At 34.6% G+C, this 21,926-nt stretch overlaps 1 protein-coding gene and 1 pseudogene across 6 annotated transcripts in view; one reads left to right on the forward strand and one right to left on the reverse strand.

Annotated features, from left to right (window-relative positions):
• Nucleotides 1–1,575: 1,575 nt before the first annotated feature.
• On the forward strand, nucleotides 1,576–12,114 carry LOC105762732 (probable polygalacturonase; annotated as a pseudogene).
• Nucleotides 12,115–12,266: 152 nt separating this feature from the next.
• LOC105796626 (mitogen-activated protein kinase homolog MMK2) overlaps nucleotides 12,267–21,926 on the reverse strand; it is a 37,997-nt gene continuing 28,337 nt past the window's right edge. Inside the window, exons 1-7 of one of the 6 annotated variants that reach the window (XM_052633366.1) lie at nucleotides 17,650–17,785; nucleotides 15,772–17,370; nucleotides 15,029–15,158; nucleotides 14,274–14,411; nucleotides 13,794–14,126; nucleotides 13,015–13,198; nucleotides 12,267–12,768 (exon numbers count right to left, since the gene is read on the reverse strand). In XM_052633366.1, the coding sequence (XP_052489326.1) occupies nucleotides 12,596–12,768; nucleotides 13,015–13,198; nucleotides 13,794–14,126; nucleotides 14,274–14,411; nucleotides 15,029–15,158; nucleotides 15,772–15,938 (1,125 nt within the window). In that variant the 5' untranslated portion in view covers nucleotides 15,939–17,370; nucleotides 17,650–17,785 and the 3' untranslated portion in view covers nucleotides 12,267–12,595. Of the gene's footprint in view, nucleotides 12,769–13,014; nucleotides 13,199–13,793; nucleotides 14,127–14,248; nucleotides 14,412–15,028; nucleotides 15,159–15,771; nucleotides 17,786–21,926 lie in introns of those variants that run through there. The other 5 variants (XM_012626390.2, XM_012626382.2, XM_052633365.1 and 2 more) reach the window with 5 other exon arrangements.

Genomic DNA, 21,926 nt, shown 5'->3' on the forward strand with positions numbered 1-21,926 from the left:
GTATTTGGATATTCGTCTTGCAAACCATCAAACTAAACAAACTGTTGAATCATCTGAATAGTGTTTGGCTTCAGTTCGAAACTATTTGCAACAATAGTGGGTCACACAATACTTGATTCAGCCCCAGTTAAAGTGGGCTTGACATAATCGTACATAGTACGAGGAATAGGATCTGGATTTGTAGGATTTGCAGCAACTGCAGGAGGTAGCTGATTATTCTGATTATCACCCATCTCCTTAGTAATAATAATATCCTCTTGCTCGTCTACTAAATTTTGTGAACTTTGCATTGCTTCTCTATAGTTTCTACGAGCTGTACTTTCAATTTCACTATCAAATAACAATGGTCTCGACGGGTTTCTCCTAGTCATAAACTAAAGGAACCTACCAGAAGCAAATAAAAGAAAAAAAAAATTAGAACGTAAAAATTAAACTAAAAATAAAATAAAAATTAAACTAATAAAACTTGAGTGTTCCTAATATTTTACTCATCGGCAATGGTGTCAAAAACTTGATGGTCACTAAGCTAACTATAAATACGACTAAGGAAATCGCACCTATCGAATAATAGTATAGTTATGGTGAGTAGGAAATATCGTATCTATGAGGACTAAAAGTACTAGTAATTACCGTTTTTCTATTATTTAGCCGACAAATTGAAGTGATTGTTTTTAATCTAAATTTACTAATCTAATTTAACTAAGAACGCAACAGATAATGAAATAGGAAAATAATTGAGGATAACCACTGAGAAAGACAATATCCAAGAAAGAATCCACCTAGACTTCACCTATTATTACAAATCTGAATTAAATGATTTATTCACTTTTTCTTGATCCGTAGAAATCCCTAAATTATGTTAATATCTCTTTCGAGAGTAAGAACAATTGACTCTAGGTTGATTAATTGAAATCTCTTTCTAATTAAAAACCCTATTGTCACATTCACTCGATCTATGGATTCCCCTATTAGATTTGACTCTAATCCGGTAGATTTATGTCGTCCTATTTCTAGGATTCCATGCAACTCCACTCAATTATGATAAATCTACTCTTAAACAGGAGCTTTTTCTCCACTGAAATAAGCACATTAAACATTAATTAATATCCCGAAAATATTAAAACAATAAATAACCATACATAATTGAGAACAAGAATCAAATATTTATCATAAAAATCAGAAATTAAATAATAATATTCATCATAGGATTCATCCGCCCTAGGTATCTAGGGAATTTAGTTCATAATTCTGAATAGAAACATCTCAAAGTTAGGATAACCACAAGACATAATAAAACTCATAAAACTTCAAAAGAAATTAAACGGAGATCTTGGATCTTGAGGGAGATCCGCTTCCGAGTTGATTCTGATGGCATTCTTCTAGTGTTTTCTTTGATCTTCTTTGATCGCCCCCTTAGGTCTTCTTCTAATTGGTATTTATAGACTTTAGAATGCCCAGGAAACCTAAAAATTGGGTTTTTCTGCACATTTGGGAAACAGGGTGCGAAATCGACACGGGCTAGCACATGAGTGTGTTAAGAATGGGATTAAAATATGTTGCTTTTATAGTTTATCAATGTCATCATGGAGAAGGCACAAAAGGTTTTCGTTGACCCTAATGTCTGCTCCCCAAAATTCCCCTTCTGCACCACCACCTCTCCCTACTGGATCGAGGCAACCTCTCCCTACTGGATCGAGGCAACCTCTCACTTCTTCTAGTGGGACATCAAGTTTGCTCTCATGGAGGGACCGTTTTTTTGTAGGTTAGCCTCCCTTCTCCCCAACAGAAATTAGCCAACGCTGGGAGAGGGACTTTCCCCAAGAACTGAAAAAATATACTCTCCCCTCTTTCTCCAAAGCTCTTCCTTCGTTATTGATGTCATGAAAGTGAAACTAAATAGGATCAATTGGAAGTGACCCTAGCGCAAGAGGTTGCAGCCCTCCAAGCTGAAGAGTTCACCGAGCCCGCCTCCAACTAGGAGTCTAAATACAACTCCTCTAAATAGAGTTTGAGCGTAGCATCACTTGGTAGACTTAGAGAGGAACTAGAAGGAAAAAATGAAGCCAAGCAAAGACTATGGTGGGGATCACGGATTATCTTCTCAAGCTAAGGTCCAATTACATCCATCATGCCCAAGTTTTCTTGGGCCCCTTAAATGTGAGCCAAGTGGATTTTAGCTGTCTGCGTCAGTACATCTAGGAGAATCTAGGCTTTAATGAGATGAACCCTTCTGGTGCTAAGTCTGAAGAGTTTAAGAAGAAATAGAAATATTCTAATGGTTTCTTCTTCCCACCCAATCCTAAGCTCACCATTCTTGCTCATATAAAGGAAACTATTGATGAGGGGGAGAAAATGCAGAAGAAACGGTTAATCTGCCTACTAGGGATGATGCTTACTTCTCTCTTTATTTGTAATAATTTCCCACAACAATGAAAACTCCCATCTTTTTCCTTCCTTCTATTTTTCTGCATTATATATGACATCTATTTGGTTATGATCAGCCAATTTTGCACTTATTCTCAGTGCACTTACTATTTTATAATAACTCTTGAAGGACTAAGATAGATCTAAGGTAACATGTATATGTGGGCTATCCCATAACTTCTTAAGTCCAAAGAATCAGCTAAACCGAAGCTCTAATACCATTCAATTCGTAACACCCTCTACCTGACCCATTTGCCAGGTCCGGGTATCGGATACTACACTAAGCCGAATGACTTCACAAAAAATTTATTCTAGTTTAATTAATACTCAAATAATTTGTATTAAACTACAAATAAAACTTTAAGGCTTCGTTTCCATCAATCGATTGCAATTTTTTGGATAAAGACTCAAAAACATAAAATGACAACTTAACCATGAGGCAGAGCCTCTACAAGTGCCCCTCTATATACATGTACGGCTACCACACTTCACCTAACACCGAGCGAAGTCTGGCTTGGCCCCTCTCGATTTTCTAATCTTTAAATAACTTGCACTCAAGCATAAATATTGTAAGTTTGAGAGAACTTAGTGAGATCCTCATGTAAATTTTAAGAAAAATGTAAGACATCCAGCTCAAAATTAATCTTTTTGATAATCGCATTCATTATTTCTAGCAGGCGACGCTTGGTGACTACCCAAGAAATTTCTATATCTATGGTCTTTACCATATTTAAATGTTCTAGTTGTCTTGGTGTACTAGAGCTCACAAAACAAAACCTTAGCCCTTACTTTGTCGATCTATTTCTCAAATAGGCTTCTTAAGACATGTAGTTCCTACCTTTGGTAGATCAACAAGATCTGGGCCATTATTTCTGGCTATATTTGACCTCTACTTTTCACTATCCTCTAACGGACATTACTGTTCATTCAGCATTGGGAATGCATTTCCTTTCATGAAGACCCTGATCAACCTACTCAATCCTTCAGCTGACCTTTTTGTCAATTTACAGTATATGACTGTGTCCTACTACAAAAAAATCCATGCCTGCTTAAATCGTGTGAAATCTATAGCCTCCCTAGCGGACTAGTATTTGCATATACTATGAATACCTTCATACCTAAAAAGCCTTTTTTTCTATTCACCTTGTCTGAGTTTGACATATAACTTTGGCATTACTTACTATCCTGGTGGTTTATATTCCTTCGACACACCAAATTCATTTCTTCTTGTGACTTGTCGCTCCAGCCACACCGCAGACTCTATTTTTACCCTTGACATTCTTCATGAACCTTAGACTTTCTAGTCATGACCACCATGTTTTATGTCCTAACGAAATTTCCGTGTTTTCTGTCCTGACAAACTACCCCATGTTTACTGTCCCAACGAACTACCATGTGTTTATTGACTAGGCGAACTACCCCGTGTTTACTATCCCAGTAGACTATCCTGTATTTACTATCCTAACGAACTATCATGTGTTTACTGTCCCGGTGAACTATCATTGGTTGTCATAACTAAGCTATGGTCTTTAGGGGTGAGCAAAACTTGATTCGACTCGAAAAAATCGAAAAAAAATTCGAATTTTGAGTTAAACGAATCGAGTTATTCGAGTTAATCGAGTTATTCGAATCAACTCGAATTTTTTTCGAATTTCAAGTTCGACTCGAGTTGAGTTTTCGAATTCGAATAACTCAAATAATTCAAATATCAAACTATAATATTTTACATTTTTACCCCAAACTCCTAAACCTTTTTACTTTTCCCTCAAAACTTTTACTCCTTCCCACTTTTCCCCCAATCTACCCAAAATCCATTTCCCACCAAAATTTTACTCTCCCATTTATTTTTCTCAAAATTTTACTCCCAAAAACCCTCAAAACCTTTTACTTTCCCCCAAAATTTTTACTCCCTCCCACTTTTCCCCTAAAACTTTTATTCATCTATCAAAACCCTCCCACCTCCCATCTATCCAAACCCTCCCCCCTCCAATTTTTTTTTAAATATTTTCCCTCCAAAATTTTACTCCCCCTATTTACTTTCCCTCAAACTTTTATTCCCAAAACTTTTATTTTTCCCTAAACTTTTACTTCTCACCCTTTACTCTCAAATAAAAATCAAAATTATCCAAAAAATCACTAAACATAAATAGTAATAATTTTATTTATATCTACTATTTATATTATTAAATTAAATTTCACATTTTATATTATTTATATTATTGAATTGTTTAGTCCTATTGAATATTTATATTAAAATTGAATTATTAACTATGCCATAAAATATTCGTGTTAAAATTTTATATTGGTATCAATTTCAAATTTTATTTTAAAATAACTTTTATTAAAAATCATATTTTTACATTTAATATATTTTTAATTCTAAAATACATAGTGACAAGAATCAAGATAATTGAAACAACTAAGCAAGCAAAGAAGCTAACCAAGATATATAAAAATTAATAAATAAATTATGAAGTGATGAAAATTAATAAAAATTTGATTAAGGTGGAAAAATTTTATTACGATGGGTGACAATGGTTACAAGGACCCAAAATTATTTTTTAAAATTTAACTCGAACAAATATATTCGATTCGATTCGATTCGATTCGAATTCCATCTCACTCGACTCGATTCGAGAAAACTTCAAATAAAGTTAGGATGATAAAATGAGATTCGAAAACTCGATTAACTCAAAAATTTTCGATTCGATTCGATCAAATGCTCACCCCTAATGGTCTTACACCTTAAAGCTCTTAGAGGTGTCGCCCCGAAGGATTTGTCACAGTGTTTCCTCATAGAGCCTACTGACCACCATCGTGGTGATGCTCTATGGAACCTAAATATCGTCGTCACGGTGTCATCCCAAAAGATGTGTTTCACGTATCACCTTAATACTCGAACACCGAAGTGTCCCACCTGCAAGGACCAAAGCTTCGCACACCGCAGTTTGCTCCCAGTAGTCTCGAATGGCGAAATCTTAACAAAATTCCAATTTTTCTATTCCTCTATCTAGTTCTCCATTACATCATTCCTAACATTGATACTCAAACACCGCAGTGTCCCCTCCGCAAGGCTCTAAGCTTTGCGCATCACGGTTTGTACTTAGCAACACCGTATGGCAGTATCGAATAGAAATTCACACTTTTTCCCAATCCTAACTTCTTCTATCATGTGTATGGTTCCCTATTATACCATGTATACAATAATTATAATATCTCATTTTTTAGTGGTGTCAGAAATAGTTGTTTTGGGACCACAATTTCGATATGTGAGGTCGTGTTTTATTGTTTAATTAATATTTATGGAGTTACATTAGAGTCGTATTAGTTTTGGTGAAGAAATTTTAAAGTTAAGTTAGTTAATTAATTAAAAAAGACTAAATTGTAAAGGTTGCAAAAATTAGTTTTATTAGTAATAGGTATTAAATAGTTATGGAAATGGAACCTTATAGACCTAAATAGTAAATATGGCATGTGTTTATTTATAGTGGACGATTAATGAGTTTTGGGAGTGTCAATTGAGTGTTTATTTAATAGAAAAATGGTAAATAGCTAAGTTAGGGGAAAATTAAATAAAACAATTAGGCTATCATCTTTTTCCTTAGTGTTTTCCAAAATTGGAGAAAGAAAGAAGCCATGGATATTAGCTTGAGCATTCGGTCAAGTTGAGGGTTGCATGTAAGTCCATTTTAAGCTTGTTTCTTGTATTTTTTATGTTTTTAAGATCATTGCAACTAGGTCCAGCTAACCCGTACCTTCGTTTTTAAAACTTTTAAAAATTTTGAATTTCACCATTGATGAATTCTTGATGTTAAAATATGAGTTGGAGTTGTTGGTTGTTGGTTGTTAATTATGATTATTTATGAAGTGGTTTTGCAAGTTTTTAGTTAAAGATTAATTTTATAAAATGTTAAAATTTGCATGGTATTCTTGTGAATCTTGAATATTTGTGGGTTGTACTAATATGGGAATAAATTTGGCTAGTATGGGTATTTAGAAAATTTTGCTAAATTTGGAGACTTTAAGTTTATGGACTAAATTGTAAGAGATGTAAATCTTTAGGGAAAATGTGTAAATAATGAAAATTTAAGGGTCATACATGTTGAATTGATTGTGAAATTTTTGTGATATTAATATATTGTATTTAATTATTATTTAGATCAAGAACCGAACCAAAAAGACAATAATTGTGGAAAGGGGAAAATTGTGGACTAGTCCCTTCGTGTTAACCAGAACTAGATCATAGGTAAGTTCATGGTGACTTATTATATAAAACAAAATGCTTGTGAATATACTATTTTTTCTAGTTAGTCATTGAATGTATGAGAAATTTCATTAGTTATTTATATGAAATTGAAATGAAATGATAGTAGTTTAGTTTGGAGTTGTATATTTATATATATAAGAATGTATTAAGGATATAATACATGTACAGAAATGATGAAGTGCCTCTGTATGATGAGAATGTATTAAAGTAATGGATTTATGTGTATTGCTTGATTGAACATAGTAATCACGTAGGATACAATTGGCATGCCAATAGGGTTAGTATGTGCTCTTGTACAGGATTTGCACTTCGATGCCTCTGTATACACTTCAGTGCCCCTGTTATGCATCTATGATGCCTCTGGTGTGGTGTAGTTACCCATGTATCTAAGTCGAGTTACTTAGTTCATCGGGCTAAATGTTAATGGAAAGTATGGTTGATTTGTGGTTCTGAATGTTAATGCATATCCAAGATATTAGAAAGCATCAAGTGTTCAATGAATTACTTGTTTGCATATATATGACCACATTTATATTGATGAAAAGATGTTATGGAATTGTTGAGTTTTTTTAGAAGAGAATTATCATGACTTATGCTATTATGTGAACAAGAACTAATGTGAATTACAAATGTGTATTTGGTTATCAGGAATTGTAAATTTATCTCTTTATACTTTGAAATCAATTAAGGTAAGTTGATTTTGATGATTTAAGTTATGAACTTACTAAGCTTCCTAACCTTACCTGTTAAACTCATGTTCTTTTGTAGTTGTCAAAGTTGTGGACTGACTAGACGGATTGACAGAAGGCTTACACTATCTAACCATTTTGGTAGCTTTACTTTTTATTTGGAATGTGGCATGTATATAGGATGTGGTTATGTGAATGTTTAAACATGTCTTGCTTTAAGTTGCAAAAGTTTGTATATGGATAGTTGATAGGTGTTTTACAAGTTTAGTTCTTTTAAGAAGTGTGTGATATATATATCATATTGTATTAGTTAGATGTATGGTATGAAGTGGAAAAGGTAATATATGTATATAGGCTTTAAGTTGTTAAAATGTCAAATGTTTGATGCAAGGTTATATTTAGTTGGAAGGTTAGTTTTGGATGTTTATTTAAGATGGTTTGTGGTTAGATGAACCTTTAAAGTTAAGATATGATATTAGTGCTTTGGTATGGTAAGCTTTTATGCATACTTTTATTTGGTTATTTGGTCATTTGGTTGATGATTGTATTAAGAATAGGTGGCTAATGTTAAATGTTTTAATAGCTTAGTTATTTGAATGAATACTCTTGATTGTAGTGCCTTTAAATGGCATATTGGTTAGTTATTTAGGTGTTTTGAATAGATAAAATTAATGACTTTTGTGGTTAGGTAACTTTTGGTATGAATTGAATTTGCTAAAATGATATTTTTACCATTATTGGGAAAAGTATTTATACTTTGGCATTTGGTATTGTTACTTGACCAAATGAACAATATTTTAACAAAACAGAATGCCAAAGTGGTATTGATTTTCAACTCAAAATGCCAAAGTGGTATTGATTTTCAACTGAGTATTGATACTTTTTCATAAAATATCAATACCATCAACTAATTATCGATACAATTGTTTCGCAAAGAAAATTGAATTGAATTTTGGTATCAATTTTTCTGAAAGGAATCGATTGGGTATCGTTACCAATTGCGAAACTTTCATTTTGGTTTTAAAACTTAATGTTTTCCACACTATCAACTATCTCATACACACGTGTATATATAACCCTATTGGCACGCCAATTGTGTCCTAGCATTTTACTAAGTTCACATGGGCATCAACCATTCATATATGATAATCTCATTTCATTTCATCATCAAGTCATATATATATTCAATATCATATAGCATAATTCATATCACGTATCATATATCAATAATATCACTCTTTTATACTATATTTAGTTCAATCCAAATTCTCATTATTCAAAATCATTCAATATTGTCACCAAATCAATTCATATAACTTATTATTATCAAATTCATATCATCACATATTCCACTCCATTATTCAATATCATTTCTATCGTCAATTCATAATATAAGGCATTTATCAATTTATATCTTACTTATTTCCATTTTATTCAATTTAGTCTAATTTCTAAATTTTCAGTTTCACCAATCACGAATCAAGTCATAAGAAAATTAATCATCTTACCTTAATAGCTAAATTGCAACAATCATGCATGTATATATATTACTCGAATCATAAAAGTACAAACCGATAATTCAACTACTCATCAACGACTCTTGCCTTTCCTTTCTCTCAGGACGGCCCAACATCATCTTTCGCTACAATAAATAATTCAATAAATAAAACAATATCAAATTTCATTCAATCCACATCCAAATACAAAGCCACACATATTTTGTATTTTATTCAATTTAGTCTCTATATTTAGGATATATGTATGTTTCAATATTTAGCATCGAATCAAAATCTAATTTCACATTCTTTCATTAGGAACACTATACTTTCTATTCCTAACATAATTTCATGGCGCTTTTCAATTTTATTCAATTTGGTCTCTAATGTTACAAAGTTAACTAACAAGCTTATTTAACTTTACAATTTAGTCATTATCATAATCTAAGCTTAATATCTATCAAATTCAAGCCTAAATCAATAATTTTTCAACAATGACAACTTGCTAAAAGCTTAACAATTGAACAAATTGATACATCGACTAGTTAAATCAAGCTCCCATGATCATTAATCTATAAAATTTTCAAGAAATTAAGTTTGGTTACCTTATTAAAATCAATGGTCGAATGAATAAGATGTTTCAAGCTTTTTCTTCTTTTTTTCTCTTCAAGAACCAGTGGAAGATTATCATCCTTCTTTCCACTACAATATTTTTTATACCTTAATTAACTTAGTTTAATTAATTTAATCTAGTTTAATTAGTTTTAATAACATATTAATATACATAATTTTATTATAATTTAAACTAAGTGGGACAACAATCATCATCCACTAACTATAATTTAATATTAGTTTATTTACCATTTTGGTCTTTTGGATAATAGCTATCTAAGTTCCCAAGCTTTTTCTTAATTAAAATTTAATAGTGATTGGACTTTTACAATTTAATCTCTAAGCTTTAATTAATTATTTTCTCAATTAAATTACTTATCTGAACATTATTATATTCTCATAATAACTTCGTTAATATTCCTATTTTATATTTATGGGCTCTGTTTACGAAAATTGGGTTCCGAAATCGTATTTTTCAACACCAAATGTTGTTGCTACAGGTCGCCTCTTTTGTTGCCCTTCGTCGCTAACTAGTCTACATCACAATTGTTTTTTCCGCCTCGATTGCAATAGTTCATTATTCTTCTTCCTCGATTCTCATCACCCATAAGGGAAACCTTAAGGATCGAAGTCACTCGTCTATCCCTTTATTCTCTTCTCTTTCTTTTCCAACTTCTTTGATTTATAAAATATTATTTAAATGAAATACATTATATATTGTTTATTTATTTCTTTTGTAAGTGTGCAACGCACGTGAGGAAGAAAACTTTTTTTTTAAGTATCAATTAAGGACACTTGTCAACTTCTTAATCATGCTTGTGGAGTTAAAAAACTCTACCTTATAAGTATCAAATAATTATCCAATTATTATTATCAAAATATTTTTTAGTATCTAAATTAATGATTAAATTAATAAATTATAATAATTAAATAGTGCAATATCATAATTGTTTGTGGAGAAAGTCTTTGAAAGAAAATTGCTACACTTTTCCTTTTTGCATTATAATCATGGCCATTTTCATTAAACACCATCCTAATGAAGCTTTTTTCCTTTTAAATCGTCTCAAAATATGTCTAAATTCAAAGGTCTAAAAACAAATCATTATGCAGTCGTTGTCTTCCCATGTTTCAAATTGATTAAATTTGTAAATTTAGAGAGTTAAATTTATTGTATTATTTAGAATTAAGATTAAATAGATAAAATATTTCAATATTATAGTTTAAATGTGTAATTATACGAAATAAAAAAAAAATCACACTATCATTCCCCCATCGTTCCCGTTAATGATTTAGCGGCCAATGGTACTACTGAAGGTCAAGGTTCAATCTGGTGGCAAAAATTCCACAGGGGAAACTTGAAATACACCCGGCCTTACCTAATCGAGTTTATGTACTTGGATACCATTCAAATTTCCAATCTAACCCTTCTTAACTCCCCATCATGGAATGCTAATCCAGTTTATAGCAGGTAAACCATTTTATGCTATCTTCATTCTCATCCCTCCCCGTGTAAAAAAAGACATGGGAGACGTGATTAATTCTTGGTTTATATTTATTTGATGATAATGACGACCACGATGATAATGATGCAGCAACATTCTTATACAAGGCATTACAATCCTCTCTCCTGTCAAATCTCCTAACACTGATGGCATCAATCCAGGCATTAACAAAAAAACAACCCGACAATGTTTTTCAGAACACTAAATTGTCGTCAACTTCTTGATAGTGTTTGTTTTTCTAACATGTTTTGATGATCAGATTCTTGCACCAATGTTAGGATTGAGGACAGTTACAGAGTCTCAGGGGATGACTGTATAGCAGTGAGGAGTGGTTGGGATGAATATGGAATTTCATTTGGGATGCCCACCAAACAGTTGGTCATCAGGAGGCTGACATGCATTTCTCCTTACAGTGCCACTACCGCGTAGGGAAGCGAGATGTCGGGCGGAATCCAGGATGTCAGAGCCGAAGATATTTACGTGAAAAGATTGTCTTTGCACACCATAAAATGGGTGTTTTGGATGACCGAGAACTATAAACATGCTGATAATCACTACGATTCCAATGCATTGCCAGTTATTCAAGGGATCAATTATAAAGACATTGTGGTCCATAACGTGTCGATGGCGGCTAGATTGGAAGGCATCGAGGGTGATCCATTTACTCAAATTTGCATAGCCAATGTCACAATTGGAATGGCAGCTAAAGCAAAGAAGGTGCCATGGACTTACACTGATGTTGAGGGGATCACAAGTGGAGTTAGTCCTCGGCCTTGTGACCTATTACCTGATCAAGGACAGAAGAAAATCACAGCTTGCGACTTTCCGGCCGAGCCTTTGTCAATTAATAGAGTGGTGCTTAAAAATTGCACCTATAGGGTCAATCATATGAGATGGAATCCATTAAAGTAAAACCTAAGTCGATTGTTACATGTAAGGTTCTCATAATTATCTTATGACAAGTTGCATCATATTATAATAAAGTAATTGCATTCTCATACAGTGATGGGTTAGATATATTATTCCTGTAAAATTGCTTGAGAAATGGTAATACCAACATCGCAAGAATCAGCTTTCACAGCATAAGACATACCAATTTTTGTACACAACTTTCTTACTTCAAGAAAAACAAAACCAGATAGCACCAATTGAACGAGATAGCTAACAGACCATAATCAGAGGGAACTCCAGGAGGGGCCAGCTTAATGTAACCAATATATACAAGAAAAAAGAAGTTTCATCATAAGACTGGAAAGTTATAGAATCGGCAGATCAGTGCAGTGAAGCCTTATTGTATATTACTGTACCAAGGAAAACCTACATGACTTTAGACTTAAACACATGCTCCAGACGTGCATATTACTGGTTTACTCCTCAAGATAGAATGAACTGATAATAGCATCATCAGCTTGATTAACTAATCTCTCTAACAAGCCTCCAACTAGGAGTCGAAGCTCACTCTGATGAGCAACAAGGGATTGAAAGTGGAATAAACTATCATTCTGTTCACGAGTATTCAAGGCCGAGGCACAGATGGACTGATGAGCCTCTACATGGTATTATAGCAAACACAAGGCACTAGGTACACCATACAACAAATGATCCTCAATGAATTGGGTCTGGATTGTATTTTACAGATTCTCTATAGATGAGCTCCTTGATATTTTCTTCAGTAAAAGATGGCTGCTCAAAATCAAAACTGAAAGGCCTTGGGCATACAGGCTCCTCATTGATGTCATGAAGAGGTGCCAAGTACGGGTGACATAGAGCTTCATCGACTGCAATAAACAATAAAAAGTTGTCAGCAAATGAAGAAAGGGCCTTACGGTGGTGGAGAAGGAAAATTGGAGAGTGACGGGTGGGATAAAGAAAGGGATGATTCAGTTCTGAGTATAAGAATTGTGCAAATTGTCCGATGCTGGTAAAATAATTAACACAACATAGCAACTTGTGCTTAAAACAAGCTTAGAACTATATGAATCTTAATTGTGAAATACATGGAAGAATTCAGCAACTAGTTATACCTGTAATGCGCCTATGGGGATCAAAGATAAGCATCTTCTCTAGCAAATCAACAGCACCAGGTGACATGTTAGGAAATCTAACAGAAAAATTTTGCCTTGGGTATTGTGGAAGCTGTCTAACGTATCTTCTGGATTTGTCACATCGAAGGAACTCACAGCTGGAATCATTAGGTGAACCTATAAGCTATTCAAGAGAAAGGAAATCATGTAGAAATTTAGCTTACTTTGTTCAACTTCTATCGAAACAATAAACTACTCTACACCTTTGGAAAAATATCTACAGTGTTTCTTAGGCCACAAGTGTCAATCGGATACCAGCACTAATAAAACACAAATAAATTAAGATAGGATGTCAATGCAGAGTCCATATCGATCTTACAGAATTGCAAACGAAGGTAAAAGGAGGAGAATGAGTTAAAAAGCAAGTTTTCAGACAATCATATACTCATTACTTGGAGATTTTGATTTTGTATTAGACCTTACAACCTATATGCTCAACCATTTAACTACTAGTTCAGATCCGAGGTAACATTTCTTGGATGGCCCAGACTATGGCTGGTTTGACCTCGTTAGAATACAAGATCATGCAATTTCACCGAAGAAGCAAAATACATATCAGAATCTTACAACCATAGGGCTAATGGGAACAGGCCAAAACATATACCAAATGGCATGGTAGTATGCAAGTAAAAGATCTTCACACTTCGAGAAATATGCAGTGTTAAAAGAGAATCTAAAGAGGTTTCTTGTAGTTTCTAGTGAGAAATTCTGTAAAATACCTCTGTGATAAGCCTCAACTGATGCACATGGTCTCTTCCAGGGAAGAGGGGTTGCCTGGTCATCATTTCACCCAGTATGCAACCTACCGACCAAATATCAACTGCAGCAGTGTACTCAGAACAATTTTGAAGTAATTCTGGCGCCAGATACCAACAAGTGCCTATACATTCTGTCATAAAGTCAGTTTCGGACGTTGTACTTGCAAGCCCAAATTCCACAATTTTAAGGTTGCCATTAGCATTCAGAAGCAAATTTGCGGGCTTTAAATCACGATGCAATACATTTGCTGAATGTGCATACTTGAGCCCTCGTAAAATCTGATATACAAAGTACTGCAGGAGTAGAACTGCATGATCAACAATGGTTCTAGCTTCCAGACAGTTAAACATAAATCATTTGATGTTTCTAACTAAATATGACAAAAGACAGTAGGAAGATCCTGTTATATATTTACACGAGAGGATGCATTTGATACCAACCCAACAACGATCATCTGTCAATTGTTGGTCAGATCGTATGATTTGCCAAAGATCAGTGTCCATCAGTTCATAAACAATGTAGACATCATTAAAGTTCTCCCTCTGCGGAGGCCGTATGATGTCTTTGATGGCAATCACCTGAAGAAAAAAGGGACTGACCAATCAAACTATAATTCCACGACCAGATATTACTACTTCAGTGTAGTCCCATGCCATTATTAAGATGCATATACAACAAGTGAAGGAACGTTGTTAACCAAACCTAAGAGTAAGAAACCAACATAAAACATGTCCTCTGTTGGCCGTAAACTTGCAAAGATAAAAGCATTAGTCAAGCCAGAAAAAGGAATTCTGATAGTCATACACATGGCAAAGGGTAATGTGCTCAAGTTTCATTGAAGCATATACAGACTGATAAGAAGAATTCAAGAGAAGCCTGGTTAGATAGTGCTTTCTAATATGAAAAGGTAAAATAGTGTTCATGCACAATATCGTAAGATTGGCCTGTCCTTAAAGGTTAAAAGTTAATTTAGGGTTAAAAGATAATCTTCTCAAGGAACTCAAATCAACATGAAGGTTAGCCCAAATCCCTCTAAGTACACAAATAGGGACAAAATACAGATATTGTTTAGCCATAGAAACCTGACCTTATACAAGCAAGAAGCCTAACACTTAGGAGTCTACGACTAAAACAACATTACTGAAACGTCCATAAAAGAGTTAAACATGGGAACTATGAAGCCAACAGCACTTACATTCTCATGATCCATGTGACGAAGAAGCTTGATCTCTCGCAATGTCCTTTTGGCGTCAATCCTATTGTCAAATGCATTACCAATTTTCTTGATAGCAACCTCCTCACGTGTCTCTGAATTCAAAGCAGCACTGACAAAAAGATGGGGAAATCAAATCTTAGCCTCACATAGTTAAAAACAAAATAGACAGCAAGCCAAATGAACAGAATGTTAGCTTTCTTTCAATCTTCTCAGCCTGAAAGCTGGAACCTAAAGTTATTCACTTCAATGGAACCCAAGAATTTGGCAGCTTAATTTCATCAAAAACGATCACACTGCCAAATACCTTTTATAAACCGTATTACCCAGAGTTTTCATTTTCCTCAAGTATCCATATACAAAATATATTTGGACATGGCTATAAAATTATGGTCCTCGAAATACTTGTATTAGCCACATACCCTTGTCTAACACTCAGTCCGGGTAACATACTCAAGTTTGATTACAGTGCACTAAACCTAAAATTGTAATTAAAAGGGGGGGGGGGGGGAGACCACCTAGCCTGTTTGATCATACTAGTAACTAACTAATAAATCAAGAAACTGGAATCTAACAAAAGAAAAATGATCACATATTGACCTGTTGAAAAACTATCATGCTGAAGCTCTAAGACTAAAACAAACCCAGAAATTGAAATAAACAGGAAGTGAATCGAACTAGGAACTTAAACCGAAACAAAGTTAGAAGGGGAAAAAAGATCTTACCAGACAATACCATAAGCACCACGGCCGACGGGGCGAATAGGAGGGGCGTATTTTCTGGAAACTTCGAAGTGGTTACCATAAACGTTGTACAGAACATAGCGTCCACCATGAGTTGGTATTCCTTTGATGGTGTGAGCCCCTGGCCCATAGCTTGACTCCATTGACATGCCCGACTCCAACCCAAAATAAAGACTTTCTACAGTAATAACAGCTAAAATCAGAAAGGTAAGGCTACTTTACCGAACTAAGCCGTCACCCATATAAAAATCATTAACCGATGATTGCAGCAAACATTAAAAAAATATTTTTTATATTTGTTCCAATCAAATAAATAAGGGTGTTTTAATGTTTGTTGCAGTCATCAGCTAATAAATGGGGAATTTGTTACAAAATGATTTTTAGAAATAAGAGAAAGGCAGAATTCGAGAAATAAGAGTAGAGAATAGAGAAAAGATAGGTTAAGAGAAAAACTTCATTTCATAATAGATGGCTCTTCCTACTCCCCTTCTGCTGGTATTATACAGATAGGAGAAGGTTGCCTTGTGGGAAAAGAACAAAAACGGTTACAACTGAGAAATTTAAAAACCTATTTTAGACCAGCTTTTCCTCCCATAACAACACTTCCCCCATCGAAAGATCCTTGTCCTCAAGGATCAAAAGTTGGATAACGTTTCTTCAGGTCAGACAAAACTTCCCAAGTGGTATCTTCTGGAAAGGAGTTGGCCCGTTCGACTAGGACTTCAGTAATAGCTTGGTGACATTTCTTTGCCACACGACGTTCCACAATACGAGCTGGTTCTTTAAACAGCATGCCATCAGGTCCAATAGGTGGCAATGTAACAGACATAGGTTGATGTCCCACATGGCGCTTCGGCTGCAAAACGTGGAATGTGGGGTGAATTTTAGACCCAAATGGCAGTTGTAAGGTGTAAGCCACTGTACCAATCTTGGCCACGATGAAGAACGGCCCAAAATATTTTGGAGACAATTTCTAGTTTCAAATTTTCCGCAAGGAGTGCTGCCTATAAGGATGTAATTTTAAGTAGACCAAGTCTCCCACTTGGAATTGTCTTATACTCCTCTTTTTGTCTGCATAGTGCTTCATACGGTCTTGAGCACATTTGAGATGATATTTGAGCAATTGTCGGGCAACCTCTCATGTTTGCAAGCTGCGATCTACGCTTTCAACCTTAGAGGAACCTGCCAAGTAAGGTAAGTGCTACGGAGGGGCTGTCCATATAAGGCCTCATAAGGAGTGATTTGGATGGCGGTGTGAAAGGTGGAGTTATACCACCATTCTGCCAAAGCTAACCAACTAAACCAGTCCCCAAGTCGTTCTCCAGTCATGCATCACAGGTAACTCTCAAGGCATCTGTAATACCCAATTTTGCCCGGGCCCAACTAAGCCTAAGGCCCAAACTCATTACAAGCCCAAGTCATTAACCCAAATCCCTAGCCTAACCAGCAGAGAGCCTCGACGCCACCATCGCCCCATGCCGCAACTGCCCACGTTCTTCCCTCGCAACAACATCCCACGTCTCAGCAACCTCCAGCGCCGTGCATGCCCCACGTCGCAGCAATTCCCATACACGCATGTACCTGCAATAAAAAGAACCACGAGCAGCAAGCAAAAGGGGAAGGGATAGCAGTAGGAAAAAAAGGAGAGGAAAATAGTTTTTGTAAATTTTGGGTACATTTAAATCCAATTTCGAGTCTGTAAATGGGAGAGATGAAGGTTGTATTAGAAAGATATTAAAAATACAAAAGGAAAGACAAAAGCAGATTTTGAAGGTGATTTTTTTTATTTGCTTTCTCTGTTATTGTTTCGTTTTTTGGGTGTGCAAAACAGAAATAAGGAGGAGAGGAAAAGGTTCTTACCAGTGGTGGCGCGCCATTGATGCCCTTGCTGCATTGCGTCCGAATCGGAGTTGAAAGGGGAAGATTTCGGTGAGAAGCAGAAAAGAAAGAAGCAGTTCTTGCGGCTGCTGTTGCTGAAGTTGGAATGGGGTTTTGATTAAGGCTTCAAATGGGTTTTATTGGCTGCAATTGAAATGGGGTTTTATTTATGGGTTATTTATGATTTTAATCCTCTCATGTTTTCATCATTTCAAAACCACTGTTTTTGCTATTTTCAAATTTTTCCCTAAAACATTAAATTTGTTTGATTTTAATCCAGTGCTACGCAGCACTTTGGGAGAGGAGGGATTAATTTCCCTTTTGACCCTTCATGTTGCCGGAATTTTGCAAATTCATCCTTTATTTTAATTTGATTTTGTGTTGTTAATTTTGTTTTGATTCTAATTTAGTCCATTGTATTTGCTTTTACAAATTAGATTAAATATTAGTTTGTTAATACTATTATTGTTATTAAGTTGCTGTTATCTTTGTTATTATATTATATATTACTATTATTATTATATTATTATTGTATGTATGTATGTGTGCGCATATATATAATATATATATTAAATGTTTTAAATATATATGTAGTACGTTTTATTATTATTATTACAAATTTTTTTGTATATAGTTTATATATATATATATATATATATATATTATATACATTCATATTTTATAATTATTTATATTTTCATGTTTTATAATTCATATGTTTATACAATTTTATAATATGTACATATCATAGATTTTATTATTATTTTATTTTTCTTAGTCTTATATACATATGTATGCGTATATACTTTTATAATATATATATGTTTTCTATATTTTATGATCCAAATATTTTTATATATACGTATACATAGATATATATTATTTTATACCTTTATAAATATATTTTTAATTTTTTATATATACATATGTCCATATTTTGATAATTACCAATATATTATGTTTATACATTATTATGTTTATTATTTTTAAAATGCATGTACATTGCATTATTGATTCATTTTCGTGATCTTTGTATGTACATACATCAACATCTTATCATACTTTTAAAGAAAAATATATTTTAATTTTGGTCAAAATACTTAAATCACCATTTTTTTTAAAAAAATTTTAAATATTTGGCAATCATGATTCTCGAGAAAGATCGTGTCCTAACTTACTGGATCGTGATCATTTTTCGATGAATTTAGCAAGCTAAGTATTTATTTCACAATAAATTTGCAATTTTCAAATAAAAGCTTATTCTCGGGAATGTAAAATGTCGAGTCCTAACTTACTGGTCGTGACATTTCGTCATCTCGAAATAAGAATTTCTAAAACAAAAAGCAATATTCGGTATTTTGAAGATTTAAAATATTGTGCCCTAACTTACTGGGTGTGGTGTTTTATTTCTTTGAAATGAGAATGTTTTATCATTTTAATACATTCACGGGTTAAAATTTTTTAAACTCTTTTCAAATTTTCGACATCAAGACATAAAATAATCAAATTTGGTACCGATTTTTGGGCGTTACGAGGGTGCTAACCCTTCCTCGTGCGTAACTGACTCCCGAACCTGTTTTCTCAAATTTTGCAGACCAGAATTATTTTTATGGTGAGCCGATCACACCTTAATAAAGGATCGGTGGCGACTCCAATTTTTGTTTTTAAAGTCGATAACTTATTTTTGTTTCCAAAAAAATGGTTTCGACAGCTTGGCGACTCCACTGGGGACTTTCGAGAGTCGAGCCATAAATTGACTATTTGGTATCTTTTTGTCGAAAATTAAAGATTTTTTTAAAACCATGATTTCCCTTTTGCATTCATTGGTTTTTCATTGTTATATATCTGCTTGATTAGCTTAAGATTGTTAGCTTATGTGCAATTTTCATTTCATGGTCAATTTTACCCCTCTAAGTGGGAGTGAGAAGCTAGTCCTTCGTGAGGTTTTCACCTCCGTGCAGGGTAGTGGATCGCTTTCGGGATACATCCGTACCTATGTCTTCGTGAGATTTTCATCTCCGTGTAGCCATAGGGAAATGTATTCCCCTGAACCGAACTCGGTCCATATGTGCCTATAATGGGTGAGGATCGAGGAATCTGCTGGTTCGGGTACCCTTACTCTAGAAGCCAAAATCGCATATAGTGAACCTTAGGAACTTACCCTAGGTAGAATTACTCTAAACCTTAGTAGATACCTGACTAGGAGTTTTTATTATTTCTTGATTGTATTGGATTAAATGTTTATACCTGATACTAACCCGTTTTGTTTTGTTTTTTATTGCATTGCATTTGCATTTTAGAAAAGAGATGTTGATTCAAGTTTGATTACTAATTTAGAAAGCCTATCATAAGAAAACGGGTTTCTTGATAAAATGGAAAATAGTACGGCTGCCTGAATATATTTCGAGAAATACAAGAAGGGTGATGGAGGAATACATGACTTTACTTCGTGCCTCAAGGTCAAGTTGATTGTTCAAGAGTTTCTGACATTCCAACTGCCTTAAAGAAGCTGAGGAGCATTACGGGGATGGGCAGACGTTGGATTATAACCAAGATCAAGCAAAAAGGAGGTAGAGGAGATACCTCTTTTGAAGAATTCTCAAGATTTATCTTAGCATCCAGATGAAGAAGGAGAAGATGTTTTCACCTGGAGTATGAGGGTAAAGCCGTATATATATATATATCCGCTTTATGTAAAGAAATTTGTCTACTAGTAAAGTTTTCTAAATGGAATTGAATCAAAATCAACGTCTCTTTTTGCATTCATTCTCATACATCGCATCATATGCATTAAAACTATTAAAGGGTTCTGATTAATTAAAATTATTCCTCGCTTAACACGAAACCAACTACCAACCCAAAGACCGAATTCACGGTACAAGAGCGAAATTAAAAAATATGGACCAAAGGTTGGAAAAGCTCGAGCAGTTTCAAAAAGAAACGCAGGATCAGCTTCAGCAGCAAATGAAGGAACAACTCGAGAAGATTCAACAAAGTTTGATAGATAAAATGGAGGAATCACAAGGAAGCATGATGACAAAGTTAACGCAATTGTTGACTAAAGGAAAAGATAAGGGAAAGAGCCCTGTAACAAATATTGAAGAGGAATATGAGGATGGACTCCAGTATCCTCCAGGCTTCACTCCTCTACATGTGCAGCACCAAGCGGAAGTGTACCCCCGTAAATCTTCTGTTACGATTAGGCCCCAACAATTTCAGGCCGATGCTTCGAGGTCAATGAATTTCCTGGTCGGATCAGGCTTTAGTCTTGAGAACAATCCTACTAATCCTATTATTCCTGATTTCGATGAAGCAGTTGAAAAAGAGAGAACAAAAGAGGAATTACCAAAGCAATTGAAGGAAAGATGGAAGTGGATTGAGGAGAAATTCAAAGCAATGGAAACTACTGAAAAATGCAATGGGATTGATGCAAAGGATTTAAGTTTGGTACCGGATTTAGTGCTCCCTCACAAGTTCAAAATGCCAGAATTCGAGAAGTATAATGGGACCAGTTGCCCTGAGGCCCACATTACCATGTTTTGTAGACGAATGGCTGGGTATGTCAATAATGAGCAGTTATTGATACACTGTTTTCAGGATAGCCTCACGGGGGCAGCGTCTAAATGGTATAATCAATTGAGCCGTGTTAAGATTAGTTCCTGGAGGGATTTGGCACAGGCTTTTATGAAGCGATCTGATCATGTGGCGAAATAGTTCTGATGTAATTACTTTGCAAAACATGGAGAAGAAGTCGACTGAAGGTTTCAGGCAGTACGCTCAGAGATGGAGGGAGGTTGCAGTTCAGGTCCAACCACCATTCCTTGAAAGAGAAATGGTGATGTTCTTTATAAATACGTTGAAGGCCCCATTCATCACACATATGTTGAGAAGTGCCACAAAAAACTTTTCTGACATAGTTATGAGTGGTGAGATGATTGAGAGTGCTATTAGGAGCGGAAAGATTGATGCTGGAGGAAATAACAGAAATCAAGCCCCTAAGGAAGAAGAAAATGAGGTGAACAGCGTGAACATGTACAGCAAATCAATTACAGTGAATCAGCCAGGAAAGGTGGTTACTAATCAGCAGGGTTCATCAAGACAAGAATCAGGTGTGAAGCCAGGTACTGAGAAGCTCCAGTTCACACCAATTCCGATGTCCTATAAGGAGCTGTATCAAAGCTTGTTCGATGCGCATGTTGTTGCTCCTCGTTACTTAAAACCTCCACAACCTCCGTATCCTAAGTGGTATGATGTGAACG

Source organism: Gossypium raimondii, chromosome 7 (assembly GCF_025698545.1).
Source record: "Gossypium raimondii isolate GPD5lz chromosome 7, ASM2569854v1, whole genome shotgun sequence".
Taxonomy (NCBI): Eukaryota; Viridiplantae; Streptophyta; class Magnoliopsida; order Malvales; family Malvaceae; genus Gossypium; species Gossypium raimondii.